The sequence below is a fragment of the Aptenodytes patagonicus genome, chromosome 25, assembly GCF_965638725.1.
Source record: "Aptenodytes patagonicus chromosome 25, bAptPat1.pri.cur, whole genome shotgun sequence".
NCBI classification, from domain to species: domain Eukaryota; kingdom Metazoa; phylum Chordata; class Aves; order Sphenisciformes; family Spheniscidae; genus Aptenodytes; species Aptenodytes patagonicus.
The window spans coordinates 1,795,986-1,817,679 of NC_134973.1; the positions used below are offsets into that span (position 1 = coordinate 1,795,986).

The window sequence follows — 21,694 nt, forward strand, 5'->3', positions numbered from 1 at the left end:
GAGAATGAAGCCCTCCTCCGCGGCAGAGGGGCTTGACCTTCATAAACTGTTGCTCTGCTACGTGATGAATGCACAGCCGCTGGAGTGTACCTCTTGTTGCTTCCCCCGGGCAGTGACCTGCCGGTTTTCTTCGAGTTACAGGAAGAGTTACAGGAATCGGATGCCGTTGAGCATATTTCTGCAGTCTCTGTAGAGCAAATTTATCTGTTTGAAAAACCTAAATAAAAACCTGTTTTGGCTTCTAAATTTAGAAACAATGCAGGCTGGCAGCTCTCTGAAGCGGATTTCACTGAGCTAATTATCCTTTTAGATAAAGCATGTCTCCTGCATTGTCTAATCAGATGAAAAAATCTGCATTACAGATGGTCCCTTCCATTCATTATTCACTAAGGAGATTAAGTTTTGCAGAGAGAGGAGGAACACGATAGGGGTGGGGACACTGGTGGGAAGAGATTGAGTGCATCCCCGTAGCTGTCACCGCTGCTTTGCACTGGTGTGCCGCCTTCCCTTACATGACCATAGCGGACCATGTTCTTCTACTGGTTTAGCTACTGCAGCCCTTGGCCAGGAGTGAGTTAGCTGGAGTTTCCTTACCAGTTCTTGTTTCGCTCTCAAAATTACTGTAAACCACAGAGTTGACTGGGATTTTGGGGGGATTTTGTTGAATCCCCTGTGTCAGTTGATGGGGAAGGCCCTACTTACCTCCTTTTAGGCCATCATTTATTGATCACTGCTCCCCAAGTGCAGTAGGTGAAGAAACTGGTTGCCAGGAGTAGTCAATCAGATAGCTCTTCTACTCCGTTTTGAATGTAGCAGACCGCTGATCCAGGAATCACTGTCTTGCTTCCAGAGGGGAAAAAATAACCAATTTTCTCCCAACGACAGTTGACCATCTGGTTATTTCTGTACTCCAGTATTTTTCCTGGTGAGATTTTTCCCTCAACTATTGGCTAAGTATGAGCTAGGTAGCATTACAATACAAAAATAGATGGGTTTAAACAGGGCTGTGGTTCATTTGAATTGTAACGTGGCTATATTTTGCAAAATTAGACAGGGGGAAAAAAGTGTTCAGCCCCCATGTGTGTTATCAGGTTAAAGCATGGAGATTTTGGTTATAACTGCGCTCTTCCTAACCACAGAGGCAGGACAAACATATAGTGGAACTGGATCCAAATAAAGTATAATAGCCACTTAGGTTAGATTTCAAGAGCTTTATATGAAGCTTAGTATTTCAAAATAGCTTCATGTTACGCTGATTCTTTGTTCTCTTGCTAGACTATGGCTTTATAATCATGCTTCCTTATTTTTTCAAACGTTTTTCTTTCTCCTGTTAGTGTATGAAAACCTCATGTGGGCATTAGAAACTGTGTGGTGTGAGGACTGCAATATAGAAGCTGACTTGCAAAAATTGTTGTAAAATAAATATAGTTGCCTTGCATGTGGGTTTTCTTCTACTGTGTATTGGTTACTCAACCATGAAACTATTTACTACAAGAACAGGTAAGACTTTGAGACAAAATTCTCTCTTAATAATCTAGAGATGGTCTCCAGTCACAAATAGGGCATATAGAGCCCCAGAAAAAATGTTTCCATATACGAGGTGAGAAAAACTCGGTGCTCTTTAGAACTGTTCTGATGTTGCATTGAGTTTCTGCTTTGGATTTTGAAAATGCCTAGTAGTATGTTGTTAGGTTGGATCTCTGAGTTCAGTCTCCAACGTATGCTTTGTCTTTACTATAGGGGGGTTATCAAAACATGCATCCCTTCCCAGCACGTGTCAGAATAGAGGTAGTAATTCTGTTTTAAAGTCTTATTTCAGCCTAGCTGTTTGGCAGAACAGATAATTCTGACTAAGTTTAGTTATTCTAACTTGCTGTTTTCAGCACGTTTAGTTTCTAACACTTAAGGCTCTTTGCAAAGTTCTTGATCTCTTGCCCAAGAACCCTCCATGTTCGCTTTTCTCAGCCCTCTTGCGCAGTGTGTAGCAGCAGGGCATTTGGACTTCTCTTTTCTTTTTTTTTCCCCCTCCTTTAATCCCGAGAAGCAGACCCACTCTTGTTGGCAACTGTGGCTTTGTCCTTCACAATGGTTCAGACAGGTTTACCTCCGTTTGTCATCCCTTCTGTGGCTCTGAGTGGTGTCAGGCTGCTCTGCTGGGAAGAGAAAGCTACGGTGGAAGACACCAGGCTCTGGTGCTTCGCTGAGGCAGGTGTCCTGGCTTAGCTAGTGAGGTTTGGAAGTAGCTTGAGTGTGTCTGCATTGCAGTGGAGGCACTTCTGTTTGAGTTGTCACTAAATGAAAATAAGTGCTGGCACGTGAAATGCTAACTTCTTTCCATACAAAGGAATATATGCAGAAAAAGGATGCTAAGCAGTCACTGTCATTGCTTTCATGTTCCTGAGGTTCTGATATAAGCCATCATCTTACTTGCCCCTTCAAAGTGTGTCATCATCATTAATTATATAGTTGCATAGTATTTTTTCTCTCCTTCTCTTATCTTCCTTCCCCAACCCTCCTTCTGCCTTACTTGTGGCACAGCAAACCAGCATGGCCCATAAATTCCTCTCATTTCAAAAGCATGACTGAGAAAACGTTAATCTGTGGAAAAGCTATGTAGTTGTGGGTATTAACCTGGGACTTGATGTGGTTTCATCAGAAAGGTACTATATAAGTCACTGAAGTCATATCTGTAATTATTTTCAAATAAGGCCTTTATGTTACTTGATTTCCAACTTGAAAGTGTTAGAAGCATTCAAGATTTGTATTTAGTACCACAGAAAAATCGGATGCTTGTCTGTTCGTTGCAACAAGAGCCTGAATTACGAGCCAGTGTTTCCAGCAAGCGCTGTGCCAAATCTCTTTGCTCCGGTTCCTCCTCTGCTAAGAGGGGCTGACCGAACCATGGGGGCCAGTGGGGACTTGAGGAGGCATTCGCTGATCATTTCTGGTACGGGTGTTGTACGGCACTGCTGGCTTCTCCATGGAGCACAGTCTTCATAGGGCATTGGTGATACCCGGAGACCCTTCCCCGTTCATCCCATGGCAGGAGAGCAGCTGAGGGTGGGAGCAGAGAGGGAGGCACCTCTGGGACCCGAGGAATGGGCAGAGCCAGCTGCTGAGCTCTGGGTGCTTTGTCTGCTCGGTATTTCCTAGAGACTTCATTTGGCCTTATTTGTGGTAATATCACTGAGTTGGTACAGCATGTTTGGCCTTCTCCAAAGGAAAAGGGATACGGAGCAGAAAGGAACAATGTTAACTCTTGTGTGTGTGTGTGGTTTTTTGTGTTCTTTGTCTTTTTTTAAGCTGGAAAGAGGTGACTTCCTCTCAGAAGAATGGAGAGAGAGAATTGCAAACACAAGGTACAGTACAGCAGTTGAATGCTGCTTTATGAACTGAATGTTTGGGAGTTTGTATAATGGAAATTGGGAGGCTGGACAGCTTTTTATATAGAATTTCTGTAGCAAACACCAAAAGTCTGTCTGCCAACTTTTATACTGGCCTCTTTAGATCCTGTTTTCTGACTAGAAGAATGGGTTTAAATGCATGTCCCGTGATATTACATACAAGGGTGTATCCAAGATAAATTCTGGTTATACAGAGAAGTATAAACCTCTGTTTGTTTTGCATATCCTTGTAGTTCATCTCAGTGATTCTGGCAAAACACTAGTTATCTTGGCTATTGGTGCATACAGCTAGGCTCACTTTCCATGTGGGGAAAAAAAAAAAAGGCAAAAGACCCAAGTGAGTCTGTTCCAACTTAAATTGGGAATTAGTTTAAGCTGATTGTCTTGAAGATTTATTTCTGTGAAGATCTGTACAGAGGGTTAGACTCCTTTTTGATGGTAGCAAAAAGGGAGTAAATTTGTTAAAAGCAATAAAATGTTCTTCTGTATTTTTAAAGGCTTTGCATTCTTTCAGCCTTATGGACAGAAAAAAAAGTCTTTATTTTTATATGACCTTCTGGGCCATCCTGTTATGTGGGGGAATGGAAGAGAGTTGTCAAAGAGGACTCTCTGAAAGTCTTCAGCGTTGTGGCAATTTAGGGATTGCTTCCAAGACCTTCTGGGCCATCCTGTTATGTGGGGGAATGGAAGAGAGTTGTCAAAGAGGACTCTCTGAAAGTCTTCAGCGTTGTGGCAATTTAGGGATTGCTTCCAAGACACTGTTTTAAGAGCACTGCATCAAGAAGGCGTCTGCCAGGCTGACTTTTGCATTATTATGTACCTCAGTTAAACTTCTGGATGTGCCTTTTAATTTGTGGACAGACTTGTCCCAGCCTTGCAGCACAGTGGGGTTTTCCTTTGTTGCTTTCTATTCCAAATGCACACTCCTCTGCTGTCTGTGCAACTTTCCTTGGAACAAATTTAATTTTTTTTTTTTTTCAATTTTTTAGCTGAAGTACATCTAACTCCATGCAGAAATGCTGGTAGATGTTTATTTTGTATGGTATGCAGCTAATTGTATGCCTGCTGATCCACAGCCACCTTGCTCTCTGATACAGAAATTCAAAAGCAGCAGCTTTTTGCTCACAACTGTTAGGTGTTTGTGTTTGTTCCGAGTGTGCCAACTGTTCAGTGTCTGCTCTATCTGATGAGACTGCAGATTGTCTGATGAATTCGCATTGGAGCCATCCAATCTTAGAGAGTAAGTTGAAGTGTCGCCCTTCCTGTGAGCGTGGACCGGCGGCCAGGCTCTGAAGGAAAGGGCGCATTTGTACCAGAACACGGTTCTACGTGGTTGAGTGCTGACATGTAAGCAAGCTGTGCAGCACGCAGTATTCCTGTTAATAACTGTACTTGTGGTTTAGCAATACGTGCTGAAAAGAGGGCTGAAGTCAAGGTGGACTGGGGGCTCTTGTGCATTTGTCATGTGCATACAAAATATTGTGCCAGAATGAACACTAAAAAAAATACATCTGGCAAGCTATGTCTTTTTCCCTTCCTTTCCTGGATGTTTTCTAGTCCCATTAATATGCTTGGCTCTTTTGCAAGGCCTCTTTTTTGGCACACGGTGGGAAGGAGGAGGAAGAAACCCCTGCTAGCCTTACTTGCCAGGCAGGGTTTCCCAAATTTCCAAGAGCAAGGCGTAGCAAGAATAACTTTATTTATACACCAAAGGAAAAAAAAAATTTTTTTTCATCCGTGGTTTTTAATAGCTTTGGCTGCTGCTCTTAAACTCAGTGTCCTTGTTGAACATGTTTCATGTGTGGAGGCACTAGGAGGGGAGTTTTCAAACAGACCTCTTGCAAAGAAATCAGTTCTTCATGTTGAAACAATATGCCAGAATGGCTTTCACAGTTTATGCGTGCAGGGTGCTCAACGGCTTCCAAGAGATGTTGAGGACTCTTGTTGCAAGCTGGTAGGAAGCGGGCACCAGGGACAATTAGACCAGGCCCAGGCTCTTAAAAATAAAGGGGTATTTCTTTTTTAATCTGTGACGTGTTCTGTTTCTTTCACAAAGATTTTTATCATCTGTGTGATTCTACCTATGTGCAGGTTTCTTTGTTTCCATATGACTGTTCTTTTTTTCAGGAACAAAACCCCCTCATTGGATTTCCTAACCCAGAAAGAAAGATGCAAACCCTCTGTTGTGGGTTAGGGTGAAGTGCTGGGTTTAGGACAGGGAAAACGTGCTGAGTGATGTCAACTTTCTTTTTGCGTTACAGGGGAATTTAGAGCTAGAAGAGGAAATATATTTTGATGTTTTGCTGTAATATTTTAAATGTACGTGAAGAAATAATGGGATGAAATGTGTGTCTGTTGTGTTGGAGTATTGCTTTTCCTGTGTGGATTAACTACTGTAAGTGTGTTGGTAGTTGCTCTGTTGGTGTTTGATCTCACCATGGCAGAGGGGTGAAAACGTTTTGCATGTTGTTTTTATGTTGAAACTTACAGTGCAAAACTCACCTGTATGCTGAGAGGAACTGTTAGAGCAGGACGCCTTTAAAATTTTTTAAATGTAATTATGTGGGCAGTGTCTGTGAATGCTGAAGGTAAGGTACTGTTTTGTGTCACTATGCAAGAAGAAAGCATTTGGTGAGATGGAAGTAGCTGTATAGTCAGGGACAAGCAGCGTTTTTCAGTTTCATAAGTGGCTGTAAAGGCTACAAGTGACTGTGACTTGTGGTTGTGGGGGGTGGTTGTGTGTGTATACTTGGGTGCCATTTGCCTGTCCCTGTTCATTAACTAGACCGTTATCTTGCAGTGTTATTTTTGTGAATAATTTTGCCTTTGGTCCTGAGGTGGATCACCAACTGAAGGAGCGATTTGCGAACATGAAGGAAGGTAACAAATCGAACTTTAAACCTTTTTCCATTGGTTTCCTGCTTACTGTGGGAGCTGCTGGTGGTAAGGGCTTAGTTACAGCCATCAGAAGCCAGGTTGGTGGGTTCCATTCTGTGCCTTGCGGGCAAACGTCTGCACCGCAATGGTTATTTCTTGGGCTTTTTAGTCCCTGTCTTAATACCTACTCTGACCTACCTGATAACTTGGAAGTAGCTCTGCCTGTGAAGACTCTGTGCGGAGCTCTGCTGGGGTGGGAGGAACTGCTGGTCCTTTCTTACCTGTTACGGGAGCCGGCAAAACGTGCAACGGCCAAGACTGCAAAGCTTCCTGGGTGCACAGGCATGGCTTTGTAAATCCAGTTTCTGTAATTGCATACTGAATTCAGTTACTGGACTCTGCTATTTAAAGTTGTCGCATTTAGTACTGGGTATTAACTAATAAGTATTAAAATGGGGGCACTGTCACTGGACGTCTTGTGTGCTTCTTGAGAAGTCGCATTGCAGACACCAGCGACTGGGGATGCCCAGTAACCCCGCTGTGGCCCTTACATTGCCTGAGGTGTCTTTTTTCTTTCCTCTTAACCGCTTGGATAAGTAACAATTTTATTTGGCTATGGCAGAAATTATAAAAATAAGTATTTCTGAAAAGAAAAATGTGTGGCATGAACAAAGAATCTGTGGCTTCCCATAGTACAGCTTTGTGCTGAAGTAAATAATGTGACTTTTGGGCTCTGTTGCAAACAGTAAAACCCCCAAACTTAAGCCATCTTCTTTAATTTTAGTGGTTGATCTTTTTTTTTTTTTTTAAACTTTTATTTAGTGGTGGCTTAAGAGAAGTGGCAAGGTGGGGAAGGTTCAAGCGCTTTTAACAAAATGAAGAAACCTTAGTTCTCTTCCCAGAAGGTGCTCAGGCTCTGTGCCTTGGGCTGAATGACCGCAAATAGCTGCGAAATGGAGATTAGTGTTCTTTTAAATAAAAGGGCTTTGGGGGCTTGTGTATGAAAGATACTAACTAGGAATGAGATAGCCGTGTTCCTAATTGAAATTCTGTAGATTGCCATTGAGAATTAATGCGCTCTTTTTTTGGAAGTGTTTTAAGATCTGTCGTTTTAAAGTGATCCTTAAGGTGTCACCTCATAGCTACCTAGCAGGACTAATATACTGATTTTCTTGGATGCTGTCAGAATGAGCTTTAATTTTTTTTTTTTTTTTTTTGCAATTACATACAATGGTAGTTTTATTAGGGCTACTCTTTAGGGCTCTCTACTGGGTTATATTTGATAAGTACTCATTTCTAGAAGAAACAGTGGTAGCTGACTTCGATTTTTTTCTTTTTTTTTTTTTCTTCTTCTTTTCCCAGGTGGGAGAATTGTGTCCTCAAAACCTTTTGCACCTCTAAATTTTAGAATTAACAGTCGAAACTTGAGTGGTATGATTGCCCTTTTTATTGTTCATTACAATTATGGTGTATTCATTATCTGAACATGTCTGTAGTGGGTTTTTGTTGCTCCTTAAAGAGTTGTGTAAGTAACTAGAAAAATGTTGTTGTATTACTATAGCATACATGCCAAAGTGATGTATTTAAAATCAAACAAACAAAAAAACCCCACCCAACACTGGAACAAAGAGACACTCTTTTTATGGGGTTCATCCTGCTGTGTTTAGATGTCTATAATGTCAATGTTTCCCTCGCTGGGCATCTTTTATAGTTGAAGAGAAATAAGGTGTTTCAAGAGCGTGACTTTATTTCTTTAACTACAAAGAGCTGCAGTGATAACTTGCATGCAAGTTCCTTATACCGTAGCTGTCTGAATTTGGACAGGTAAATCTCACCAGTCATGATTTGTAAGGCTTAGGAGCTGAAATGTTCAACCTTGAATGCCTTGTCTTCTGTACTGTAAATTGATCAAACAGACCTATCCCATAAATGCCCAGTTGCTGTGTCTGTTTTATTGCCAACAGTTTTGTGTTTTTCTTCTCTTCTGAACGTAGTAGACTTGATATTTGCCAATGTTGTCCTCTGCAAGTACGTGAACTGCAGTTTAATGAGGTTTTGAGATTACTGACACCCTGTGTTGTTGGTTTTGCTTCTGACCTTTTTTCAATTTTTATTGTTGAAAGTTTTCAAGCAAAAGAATGATCCAAGCTGGGTTTTACATATATTTACTGTGTCCGGTGCAAAACATTCCTTAAATTTAAAAAATGCCTTATTCCCCTCCTTGTGCAAAGATGGCAAGTAACATGCTGAGTTACAAATCTCAAGCTGTGTTTCCTGTTTTTGGCCTGACACTCATGGTAAACTGCTTTTCAAGAACAGCAATTTGAAGACTGTCATTAAGGCATTTCACTGAAATAGTGCCATTGTGAGTTATTTTTACTAAGCTTGAATTGTTGTGAACGTCTTGTGCATCGGATGCCCAAAACTGCCCTTTTCCTTCCTGTTTGATACTCTTTTCTGTGGCATCTGATTGTTTGGAACCTTATTAACCATTGGGTCCTGGCTTGTCAATCCTTTGTAGACATGTACTTGAAAATAAAAGGAAAAAAAGGCAGAATGGTACTCCTGGAAATCCTCAAGCCTCCAGAGAGCTGAGATCCATCTGTCAGTTTGCTAATAAGATGAAGAGCACCTCAGTAAAGCCTACTACCTCTTTTACAGCATGCTAGAACTAGATGAAATATAAGGCGGCACTTCTGAGGTTTCAATTAGGAGACCTGCCTACATAAATAAATTTTTTTGGCCTCTCAAGCCTTTTCTTCCCTGGCTTCTGACCATTTCGTTATCTCTCTCTTTGCTAGGTTTGGGAGACTGCAGTTATTAAACATGTGGTGGGGAGGCAAAGGGGCCAATGTGTACTACTTTTTTCACCTAATAGAAGCCTGATTATGACTATCAGTTGAGCCAGTTCTTTATCCTATTTCAGCTTTCACCCCAGTGTGGATTCATTGGGAATGTTTTCTAGAATGCTGAAGTTTTATATATCAACTGTTTTTTAATGCTTAATGTGAATGTTGATGTTAATTAGCTATATCTCTATATAATTTTAAGATTTGGGTGAATGAGATTGCTTGGCATAAGAATAGATAATAGCTTCCACTAATAGGAAACTCTTCCAGGGATTCAGGTAAGAGGTCCTGAAAAGAAATTACCTTTGTATGCTACAAACAGTGAGGGAAAATTGGGGGAATAAATTTTCTTTTTGGTCTTAATCCCATTCTATGACCATGCTGTATTTGGGAAGTACCAATATCAAATGAACATGCATGGGATGTGCTAGGCCTGGGGCTTGTTCCAGTCTTAATGGCCTGTTGTAAGTGACGCTTCCAGGGAAACGTCATCCACTGAGAGCTCGTGGCATCAAATGTGGCCACTATCCTTCACATGCAGAGACGGTGATTTCACTCTGCTGTGCTAGCTTTATGCTGCTGCCCTACAAGGTTTTTCATAATACTTTTATTCAGCGGGGTTTTTTTTTGTGCCTGAGTATGATTTGAGTCACATGGCTTGCCTGTCTATCTAATATTTTGATCTAAAGTACGAACAGTTAAATAATTTAAAAAATACAGTGGAAAAGATAAAGCTTTAAGAAGCAGGCAACCTTTTTTCTCAATACCATTTCTGTCCTTAGTAGTTCCATCTGGAAAAAGAAATGGAAATGTGGAAAGAGTTGGGACAAACCAAAACAAGTATTAAAATGTGGTTAAAATAGTGGTTGAAGTTGCTGAATCCTAAACCTTGCTTTTTGACTCTTCTGGGTAATTTTCTATTTAATTAGAAGTGTGCCATAATTTCTTCTGCAGTCATGTCACTCACTCTGGTGTTCAGTGGTTATGGAAATGCTTAGACACATCCCTTACCTATTAATTCTAGGGAACAAAACAAATGTAGGCAAGAAAGCAAATGTAAAACATGTTTGTCCCCAGTCCAAATATAGTGCAGTTACAGTTTACATGGGTTGGATCTAATGACGTTCTGTTACTGGTTCTATCTAATTGAATCCTGCCTGTTAATGCAGATGTGTTGTCGCTGGGTTCCTCGTAAAAGTTGTCTCTGAGACACAGGAAAGTTCTGTTTGTTAAAAGCTTGCACTAGCACGTAATTTTACTCTAGAATGGCTGACTATCTCTGAAGAAATGAAGGGTAGATCTTCCAGATTTCTTAAGTTTTCTGTAGGGTGCACGTAGCAAGAGAATAAGAAATTTCTTTTTAAACTCGCTGCAGTGCTTTCTTCTGGGACATTGCTATCTGAATACAAACTTTATCTTCTTGTTTTAAATATGCCTTTACTGTTGCATGGCTAGTTTCAGCTGAGTAGAACTGAGTGGCAAACTGAGCGAGCTTTGATTCTCTAACTTGACTTTCTTCCTTTAGATATTGGCACTATAATGAGAGTTGTGGAGCTATCACCACTGAAAGGGTCTGTGTCATGGACCGGGAAACCAGTTTCTTACTACCTGCATACTATTGACCGAACCATAGTGAGTATAAATACAGGCCAGTAGATCTCTGGCTGCTTTACTGGCTCTGGAATCAACATGCCAACTTCAGATCCTTGTTCGTGGGAATTGTTTTCATATTCGTTTGCATATTTTACAGACCTTTAGCACACCTAATTGGAATGGGTGCACTTCCCCAGTTACCTGTTCAGTCTAGCTAAATGTGCAGATCATACTGCACGGGTTAGCCTCTGGCGGCTTCAGTTACACAGACAGTGTAATTATGGACAGCACTACGGTAGTCTGTTAATTTGTTGAAGGTGCATAGATTTACAGGTATAATTCCTTCTCGTGCTCCAGAATATGCAACTATGCAGAATGGTGGGTCTTGTGCTCTAGCTTCCACACTGAGTAAAGACTCTGTGGGTCTTTAATACTTCAGTTTGCTTTGTGGTGTACAGACCATTTCATTCTGTCATAATCAAGTAGTAAGCCTCAATTTTAGTTGAACTTCCAGCCAAATCTCCATAACAATGCTGATACATTCCCTGGGTTTTTTTTTCAGTTAAAGAAAACAGAAACAACCCTGTAGAAACGTAAACTTTTGTGGAGAAATAGTTTATTCCCACACTGAGTTTTTTGCAATATGATAGTAAGACTATTTTTCTCAGTCTGCTGTAGTCTAATAATGCTTTTGTTAAAGAATATGCTGGAGTGCGGATAAATATTTTAGTGGAGTACAAGAGTAAAGTAACTTCATTGAAAAGAACGTGCTGAGTGGAGATACATGACACAAAGCTTTAAAACAAGGATAGGCAGTGGTGAAGATGATAAAACCTTGTTGAGGCTTGGATTATGTCCTGCTACACAACATGTCTGTGTCGCTAAAAAGAATGAATGTAAATGGCTTCTTGATGTAGCTTATCAGAAGAAAACCAGTCAGAATTTCTGCAGTTCTGCATTTGTCTTAAGCTAATACTTTGTTCTTATGTATTCATCTGTCGTGACTTTGAAAATGACTATCTTATCTTTCTATTTTCAGCTTGAAAACTATTTTTCTAGTCTCAAAAATCCAAAACTCAGGGTAAGTTTCAGTCATTTTCTGTAGAAAACTAAAAATAATGGAACAGCCACTATGAGGAGTTTAGTCACTTGTTAAAGATGTGATTGATAGAATTGATAGAAAATCAAATTTTCTTGATAAACAAGGAACGTGGGTGTGGAGCTAATTGAAGTGAAGCATCATATGCCTTCAAGCACTAATACAATCATGTTGAAGAGCTTTCTAGTACAGAATTAATGGTGCAGCCACAAGGTGTTTTTCCCTTGCATTGGAGGTCTATAAAGAACTATTTGTTCATTAAAGAACTGAAGTTAAAGAATGAAATGATAGTTTGAATCTGTCCCGGCGTTCAGCTGCGTGAAAATGAAGCTGAAGAGCACTCTGAGATGTTACTTTTGGGACATGCTATTAAAGACATGAAATGTGTTGTCAGTTGCTGCAGTCTGTGCTATCACATGTGGAATTAAAATGCCAGAGGATTTTTGAGACTGCTGGGCTGTATTAATCTGAAACAACCGATGAGGCTGGTATTCCCAGTAAGAGAATTAAGTGAGGCCACTTAATTTAAAACTTCAGGTGAATGTTAGTCTTCAGAGTGACTTGCTTAGTAAGTGCTGAAAGCAGACTAACGGTAGCTTTGAGATTGAATTCAGCAGTCTGACATAACCCAAACTTGGGAGAAAAAAGACTTCTCAGAGTCAAAATAAAAAATGCAGCGTGGCATCCGTGTACTTTTGAACTTCTCTGCTTTTTATGGTGAGGCTATTTATAGGGTCTAGTTGATAACTTGCTTAAATTGAAGAGGTGTTGGAATTGCCAGAATTCTTATGCAGATTAAACCTCACCTGGAATGTACAAGGAAGGCTTTGAGTGAGCTCTCTGAAATTTCCTGTCCTTACCGCCTAGTAGAAAATCAAGCATAGAAGTTGCTGGTTTTTTTTAAGTCTCCTCTACAGACTTGGCCAAAGTTGAATTAGATGATGAGTAATGGCTTTGCCATTTCAAGTCATGTAAGATTTTTAAAGTGATGTAGCAACACATGAAATCTTGGGGATATAGGTAAAGCGATTGAAATATTTAATATTTAAAAAAACCCCAACAAACCAAACCTGTAAACACCAGTGTGTGATCTGGGGTGTGGGATTGCGAGGGGCAGAATAAGGGGAGAGGTTGGGGCTTAATCTCCTTTGCCCTGTGGCTGCATGTTTGAAACCCATTATAGTAGGTAATGTGGTGCAAACTTACCCTTATCTTCCTTTTCCCACTGAGTGTTGCCTGAGGCAGGGTAAGTTTTTTCCCTTGCTGGTAACAAAAGGGTTTGTTGTTTTTTTTAATTAGGCATTGTATGATAAGAGCACGTATACCTAGCTCTAGTGGAAGACTAAGCCAGGAAACACAGTGGTCTGTATTAAAAAGTGATAAATATATGAGCAAATTATTAAGTCTTTTAAAACATTTATCCAGGAGGAACAAGAGGCAGCTAGACGTCGTCAACAAAGAGAAAATAAGAGCAACACAACTACTCCAACGAAGGTTCAAGAAAACAAGGTGAACATCCTGCATTTTCGTAGAGTGAATGTGTTTTCTCTTTAGCTGTGCATGAACTCATAATCTGTGTCAGGAAAAGCCTGATTCTGTGGGAAGACTGACTGTGTTTGTTCTGAACCTGTAAACTGGTATAGCTGTTGCTATGGACAAAAATATGATGGAGTGACTTAAAAGCTGCACTTGGGAATTGCACCACTAATTCTGGAAAAAAGGTACTGCAAGATGAATAGAATAGTAGGTTGTCCACCCTTGCTTACCTTCAGCACCAGCTTGCAGAGCTTTCCCTGAGTCATAACCCATTGAATGGAGTTCAAAGTGTGCTGAGCCTCTTTTGCAAGGACTCATTTATTTTCTCATTCCGTTGTATAATACTGTTAGAATGCAGTGACTGTTCATGCACAAAAATATAAAGTATTGAATGTACTTTGACTTTTTAATGAAATTTAGTTGAAGAATACAGTCAATACAGGGTGAATAATCAGCTTTTCTTAGACAACAGTTACCGATTTCCTTTTCTGTAATGAGTAAGTCCAGAAGAGAATGAGCACAACTCCTTGGATGTTGGGGGACAGCTCTTATCCCAAGCAAGTCTACTTCACTGGCAAGCTATTTAAGTACAATGCATCAGTTTTCTTTCACAAAATTATTAAAGTTATTAATGCTTGCTTAAAAGGAATGCTGCATATGTAGGTAGAAATGAGTAAAGAGCTTTTGGCTTTTAAAAATCTCTTAGGATTCTGGTGCTGAAGAAGAAAAGGCTGGGGCAAATTCTGTTAAAAAGCCATCTCCCTCCAAAGCACGGAAGAAAAAGCTAAGTAAAAAAGGAAGGAAAATGGCAGGCAGGAAACGAGGACGTCCCAAGAAAATGAACGCTGCAAATACAGAGCGCAAGACCAAGAAGAACCAAACTGCACTAGAACTTCTGCATGCTCAAACTGTTTCACAGACATCTTCATCCTCTCCTCAGGGTGAGTTCAAGGCTGGCAGGAAGAAGCCTCCCCTTGCCACATGAGTGTAGATAAGTGTCTGAGGTTCTGAATGCATGCTTGGAGGTCATTCTTCCTTTATTGCTAGGTTTAGTTGGGTTTTGTGTCGTAACTTCTCCCTTGCCACCAAAGCAAAGTTCCCCTTGAGATGGGGGTGTGCCTCTGTGAGAAGATGGTGATTGAATCTGTCTGTAGGTGCTTGGCCAGAAGCTGAAGCTGAGCTGTGGCTGATAGCTTGTCTCTGCTGCTGCTGTTCTAAGGATAAATTGTAGATGTCTTTCCAAACAATTTGTTGCAGCGTGTTGATCTAGCTAAGTTACTGGATCTTGCATTGTGAATGACGTGCTATCTAATGGTAAAGTACTTGCCAGAAACTGACTTTCGTAATCTGAAAGGTTATCTTTGTTTCTCTCTTTAGATGCATACAAGTCACCTCATAGTCCATATTACCAACTACCTCCTAAAGTGCAACGGCATTCATCTAACCAGCTACTGGTGACACCTACCCCACCTGCACTACAGAAGCTGCTAGGTAAGACTGTAATGTTGTCACTGTGCTTGTCACGGGAACCTCAGAAACCTCAAAGTAGGACATATGGTAAATCAAAGGGCTACTAATAGACAGCCACTCTGGAAAGCTGTATGTTGAACAGGAGAGGGGGATAGCTTCTCCCCCATCTTCCCCCCGTGCCCCACTTCTGTTGGCACCACCATGAGGTCTCTTCTCTTGCTTGCTGCTGAAGTTGATGTCTTGGTCTGCGTTTGGTTTTTGACATTGTTTCAGCTCTCATTTGGCACAAAAGGAAATAAGCTTGGGTTTAGCAGGAATCCAAAATAACTTTAAATGGAAATGGCTAGTCAGAAATAACTTTATTTTAAATGAAACCATTCTCTTGCTCTTAAATGATACAATCTTGGAGAACACGACTTCATTTTATCTGCAAAACTTAGAGCAAAGTAAAATGAGATGCTGAGTTTTTGAGGTCACAAAGGTGGTGTGGTTGCTCCATAAGCAAGAGGTGATTTAAGGAAAAAATTGGAGGGTGGTTTTTTGGGTCTTCTGGTTCCTCCCCCCGACACTGTTTCTGGCCTTTGGCATTGGGCATGAGCCAGTCGAGGATCATCTGGGAATCTGATGTAATGTTCCTGTCTATGCAGAGACCAAGGGCATCTGTGATGTCCTTAACTCCCGCGCTCTTGCTGTGGTGTCTTACAGTTATGACTGATTTCTTACTGTAGAGAAAGAGGGAGAAAAAGAGTGAGTTAGAGGGACGTTTCATGTTGGGGTGGTGGGGGGGAGCGGGAAGAATGACACTTGTCTGGAGTAAACCTTGCTGCAAAACTCTGTATACCATCTATTACATGTTTTGGCTGCCTGTGATTGCAGCAGACTGGACTTAATCATGTGGTTGGCTTTATGATGAAAGGGCCCCAGTGGTGAGGGCTGGGGAGAAGGAAGATTCATTGTGTAATAGGAGACTGGAGGTAGAAGGACAATGAGAAGCAAGTGCTCCTTGGAGGATAGAGTAAATGTGGGTGTAGAGCTTGTCATCTGTCTGTATGGAGGTAGGAGGAGTACAGCAAGCCGTGTCTTGACGCTGGGGGAATGAGTGCTCTGAGCTCAGGGCTGGTTTTGGCTGTTACAGCTAATCTCTTTTATTATTTCTACTTACAGTGCATTAAAAGCTGTTCAACTCCTCTTTCATCATGCAAACACACCATTAGCACCCATCATCTTCCTCTGCGTTTTTTGAATGCGTTGTCATGACTTCCATTGGGGTACCTATTATAAGTAGCTAATGGATCCGAGAGTTCAGCTTGCATCAGAAGATGGATTTTCAGCATGTTCTAAATTGATCTTTAATGGCTTGGTCTGACTTAGAGTCCAAATAAAAAGCAAGAGAGCGCAAAGGGGGGAGAGGTGTCAAGGGAGCAAATAGGAGCATTGGTAACGGGGTAAATAGGAGCATTGCACTTTCTTTCACTTGAAATATATCATCTCCTTATTTATTTTGCAGACTCTTTTAAGATCCAGTACATGCAGTTCATGGCATACATGAAAACTCCTCAGTATAAAGCAAGTCTGCAACAGTTACTGGAGCAGGAAAAGGTAGGTCTCATTTTTAACATTTCTGAACAAAATTGTCGGACTACCAGATACCTTAGACGTGGGGGAAAAAATGCTGGCGATCAGAATTGTGTACACTTAACATCGGTGCTGCACCAGGCCAATTATAAAGACCACCAGAGTAATGCTTAGGGTGAATGACTACCTGGGGATTTTATTGCTAACTCGGTCAGTCTTTGTGTGCTTAAATTTCCCATCTGCGAACTGGGAGAGATGCACCTCCCCTCTTCGCTGTGATGCCCCTCCACCTAATAAGACTTACGTCAATATTTCTGTGTTTTTCCTCTATTTTGAAATGAAGCTGTGTACATCTATGCAGGAAGCTGGTGTATTGAACCCCGTCCTTTTCTCCCATTTGGGGTTGGCAGCTGCTTTTCTTCTCTAAGTGTCTCATGGGTCACAGGAGCAAGAGGTGGTGGTCAGCCTCTCCAGCAGTATGCGCTGCCTGAACACATTCATGCCCTTCACGTAAAGGGGCTTCCCTGCATGGATGCGTCCTGCGAGCTGCTAGTCAAACTGCTCTTAGATAATTACATTGTGCTTAATCTAGCTAAAGATTGTAGCAACTTTGAAGGAGGACTATCTTGAAAAACACACAGATATTAATTCCTTGGAGCTGAATTTTTTGGTTTTTGACATCCTATTCTTTTCCTACTGTAGGAAAGCCTAAATGAATTGAGTACTCTAGCATCAGGATGCCTCATTAAACTTGTAACAAATTGAAGTACGGAATTAAAAAATCCGAACTGTCATTACTGACTCAAGAGACTTAATGAAGCATCCTTAGTGTTGATAATCTTAATGTGTTAAGATTACACTGGTGGGCAAAGTGTAAATTTACCAAGTCGTGGGTTCAAATACATGGAAAGGCGAAGAAAACCCTGCAGCTGTGAAGTGTGGCATTTTTCTCTGCTATGGAGCCATCTCCCCAGCAGAGGGAGGAGATTTACTGGCTAAACACCTTTTCTTCTTGTATTGCTTTACCTCAATTAATGAATAATTTAATTGCTTTATAAATTAGTCCTAGGAGAGAGACTGTGCTTGCTACTTCTATGGAGGAAGCTTTCCCCACAGAGCTCAACAATAATCTTTAACTTCTGGCCAATTCTAGCTTTTGGTAGCCCCCGTGGAAGCTTTCCTTTGCTCTGTGGCCTCTGTGAAAGTGTCAGCATGAAGCTGTAGCATTGTTTTATGGGGTTTTCCACAATGGGAACTCTTTTTCCAGATGAGAGAGGCTAACTTGTGCCACCCCATTCGTTACTGCGTATTGGTTGATGCTGATGTGGTGTTCGTGCAAACCTTTTTTCTATGGTTGTTTCCATTTGTTTTCACAGTCAGACAGCACTTTGAATTTTCAACTTTTTCCTTAAGCAGCATATTTTTCTGCTTGTTCTGTACTTGTCAGGAAAGTCAGCATAAAATTAATTTATCTCCTTGCACAGAAAATAGCATGAGAAATGATAGCGTGCAAATGTTGTGCTGTACACTGAAAGTATAAATTGAGAGTGTGGAAAAGTAATCACTTCGTGTTGGTGTCTGACAGCTGTTTCATACTTTAAGACATTAAAATGAGGAATTCAGTATGAAAATATTTTTTTAATGGAGTGTTACACTGAAAGCATGGCAAGTTAAACTTCACAAAAGCAGAAACAGAACTTTGCTGGATGAGGTGCTGTTGTATTTTCTATTTAATAACTCCCTTTTACATGAAGGTTTCAAGTACAAGAAGAACATTTCTGTAATACGATTTTAAAATAAACAAGATGCTGTGAGCTGCTAGTTCACCAGATTACCCTTAGATGGAGCTGTCAGCTCCTCCACTCCTTGTAAAGGCTGAATGAAATGACTGATGTTGAAAGCATAAGTGATTTTTTTTCAGCATCACCTATGGCAGTCCGTTTAGCATTGCAGTGACTCAACTGTTTTCCCAAGTCATTGGCGTGAGAGGCAGCAGGAGCTGTATGCCAGGTCCTGTGTTTTCTCGCACGTGCGGAACTTGCCAGCACTGCTGCTTTGCTGCACACATGGGTTGCTTGGAAGATCAAGGTGCTTTTCGCCCTTGTCCTCCACTTTTGTTCTGGAGCGATGGCTCAGTTTCTGCACAATTCCTATTTGGCCTCAGCAGCATAAGCTGGAGAAAAGTGTAATCTCTAGAGCCCGCTCTTCTTGCTGCACTCATCTTTCAATGGGGAACTGAATAAATGAGACTCTTTAGCCAGTCCTATCTTTGCCCTTTGCCGCTCACATAGTGCACGACCATGAAATGAGTAAGCAAGTATCTAGTTAAGGAATGTTATGGGCAGGAAATGTTCTGCGAGTGGAAGGGTCGGGTGGTCCCCTGAAGTAATTTTGGCATTAGAAGTAGAAGTGGTTTGGCTTATTTATGACTTTCCTCCTACCTCCCCCACAGTGTATTTTCATTTACTGTGTGTCTTCCATGAGTATTGTGTAGGAAAACTCTGAATTGGGACTCTGGAGATTTAGATTCTGTTCCCAGTTTAGTAACAGATTTCATACAGATAATCTTTTCCAGTTCCATTTCTGCTCTGTAGGATGTGATTATTACTATTTCTTTACAATGCACTAGGAGGATAAAAATGAATTTTTAAGGCTGTCCTGATTATATTTTACCATATAGCAGAAAAAACTACTTAACAGCTCTTTTCAGCTTACTTAACTTCACCAAGTGTTCAACACTAACAAACACATGCTCACAGAAGTCTGAGACAGAGCTGGAGTAGTTCATACATCTCCCCTCTGAGTTCAGATTCCTTCCCAACTTGCTATACAAACTAGGCGTAAACATCTTCCTAAGATGGATCGTGCTGCAGTTGGTGCTAAAAGTGTATTTTCTCACTCTTCCCTCTTCCAGGAAAAGAATGCTCAGCTACTGGGGACAGCACAGCAGTTATTCACCCACTGCCAGGCACAGAAAGAGGAAATCAAACGTCTTTTTCAGCAGAAACTTGATGAGGTAGCCCTGATCTGGTGGAAGTGGATGCTTGTTAGTCATCTGCATGCAAACAGTTGTGATAAAAATAAGTAAGACCAGAGTAGTCCCAGGTCTTCAGCCTCCGCTTTGCAGCAGATCATGCTAAATAATGTGGAATCTGTGTCACTCTTTGGTTAGATTTTATCTTCATTGTTGAAATTGTGTGCCACTCTGTATCCAAGGGAAGGGCGTGACAGACCACAGACACTGTGGTATTTTAGTAAAGGATGCATCCCCTGCTGATTGAACAAACTCTGTGTTGCTAGCGCAAGTTCAGAAACGCAGAAGGAAATGTGGTGGCTCTCTATAAAAATAGTGTTCTTTTGGCTGGCAAGAAACTAAATGCCAGTTTTAAAGTTGAATTGCTGGAACAGCAGCTCCAAGTGAGGTACTTTTGTCCTTCCTTGTTATCTCCTGGCAATGACAAAGTACCTTGGAGAATACTGGGGGACTTCCTGTAAGCCGTATGATTTCGGTGGATCTCCTCAGTGTCACTTTTGAATGACAGCCGTCTGCAATTAGGGTGTCAAAACCTTATTTAATGATCTCTTTCCTTCTCACCCTTCATCTTGTAGTTGGGAGTTAAAGCTCTGACATACAATGACCTGATTCAGGCTCAGAAGGAAATCTCTGCTCACAATCAGCAACTGAAAGAACAGACGAAACAGCTGGAGAAGGATAACAGTGAACTCAGGAACCAGAGCTTACAGCTGGTGTGTACAATGCTTGTGTCTGAGTAGAAGGGTGATGCTCCCATTTATGTAAGGAGGACAGGTCATGAGCCGAGGGCTGCCCTTTCTTCAAAGTATCTTAACGAATGAAAAATCATCTGGCTGCTGTAGCTGCTCTGTAACAGAGAAGAATGATGGAGGAAAGAATGCAGGTGGTCCTTTTTCCTGGTGACCTTTATTTACCTCTAACCAAATGCTGAGGTGACAGTTGGCTCTGGCCTCAGCTGTGTCCCGTAAACAGCTGTGCAGCTGTATATGCGCTTGTCACTGAATCTGGATCTTGCTGGCCAAGAAGTTTGTACAGTGCTTGCTTTGTGGTAGCCATAAATCTTGTGGTGTTCATCTTGGTAACTCAAACTGTTAAGGTAGGTGAGGGGGAAATCTGGATGTGGAAGTGGTTAGGGAGTCTGGGTGACAACACTATTTTCAGAAAGAACCAGGCCACCTCCTGTCACATTATGTGGGGACTACAGGACCATTTTGGTGGCCTTTGGCTTAAGCTGAGAGGAGTTTTCAATGGGCTAAGAAGCTTCTTGTATATGTCCAGTTGAAAGGTGCATGGCTTTCAGCTTGCACCTTGGGTGGTACGAAGTGGTGAAAGTTGTCTTTTCATCTGTTTATCCTGTGTCTTTGCAGCTTAAGGCACGGTGTGAAGAACTGAAGCTGGATTGGTCAACATTGTCACTGGAGAACTTGTTGAAAGAGAAGCAGGCGTTGAAGAATCAGATTTCTGAGAAACAAAAGCACTGTTTGGAATTGCAGGTAGAGAGCAAGAAACAAATCTAGAGTCACCTACTTGGGGTAGCTCTTGGGCAATGGGCCAGTTAAAGGTATTTAACTAAATATGATGTTAAAGGATAAGCTAGATGGCTGTTCTTCTCCCCTCCCCCCAAGATTAATCTTTTTATTAGAGGGTTTTAGTAAACTTGAAGAAGGAAGATGTGGATAACCTTTAAAGTAGATTCTATGACCTGATTCCCTTGGTAATGCTGTGGAAGAAGGAATCATGGTTTATCATTAAATATAACTAAAAAGCATGACCTGGTGAAAAGAAGGTCCTGCTTGTTTGCATGTGTGCTCTGATGTCTCGATTCAGGAATCAGTTCCCACAGAATGTCACTTACCATAGTGAAAAGAAATTAAACTCCTGTGACTAAAGAACTTTTCTTTCCCTGTGAGATTAGCACTAGAGCTAATCCAGCCTTTTGCTGAATGCCTTGACATGGAGCGACTGCTTCCTTCAATGACTGGCAGTATTGAATTACTCCATACTCTCTGTATACATTGGAGATATCTTATGTTTGCTTTCAGGATCTGAAAGGTGCTTTCTAAGAGTCTCTGAGCCATTCCCCTTACCTGCGCCTTTTGGTCTCAAGCTCAGAGCAGCATGTTGAAATTTGTTTCTCAAATTGTGGGTCAGTTGTTCTGCATTGTTCCCAGAAATGAGGCCACTTTTCCTGAGAAGCATATCAAGGCAAAACTCCATAATGTGATAGAATTGTTCAGTATGGTCTTTAATAATTGTT

The 21,694-nt window shown here is 41.2% G+C and overlaps 1 protein-coding gene across 2 annotated transcripts in view; it reads left to right on the forward strand.

The window, feature by feature from the left end:
• DOT1L (DOT1 like histone lysine methyltransferase) overlaps positions 1 to 21,694 on the forward strand; it is a 69,832-nt gene that overhangs the window by 36,613 nt on the left and 11,525 nt on the right. For both annotated transcript variants that reach the window (XM_076359587.1, XM_076359586.1), the window contains exons 8-19: positions 3,304 to 3,359; positions 6,205 to 6,284; positions 7,644 to 7,712; positions 10,656 to 10,762; positions 11,763 to 11,804; positions 13,248 to 13,331; positions 14,065 to 14,299; positions 14,736 to 14,849; positions 16,336 to 16,427; positions 19,318 to 19,419; positions 20,013 to 20,150; positions 20,805 to 20,930. In XM_076359587.1, coding sequence (XP_076215702.1) covers positions 3,304 to 3,359; positions 6,205 to 6,284; positions 7,644 to 7,712; positions 10,656 to 10,762; positions 11,763 to 11,804; positions 13,248 to 13,331; positions 14,065 to 14,299; positions 14,736 to 14,849; positions 16,336 to 16,427; positions 19,318 to 19,419; positions 20,013 to 20,150; positions 20,805 to 20,930 — 1,245 coding nt within the window. The remainder of the gene's footprint in view (positions 1 to 3,303; positions 3,360 to 6,204; positions 6,285 to 7,643; positions 7,713 to 10,655; positions 10,763 to 11,762; positions 11,805 to 13,247; positions 13,332 to 14,064; positions 14,300 to 14,735; positions 14,850 to 16,335; positions 16,428 to 19,317; positions 19,420 to 20,012; positions 20,151 to 20,804; positions 20,931 to 21,694) is intronic.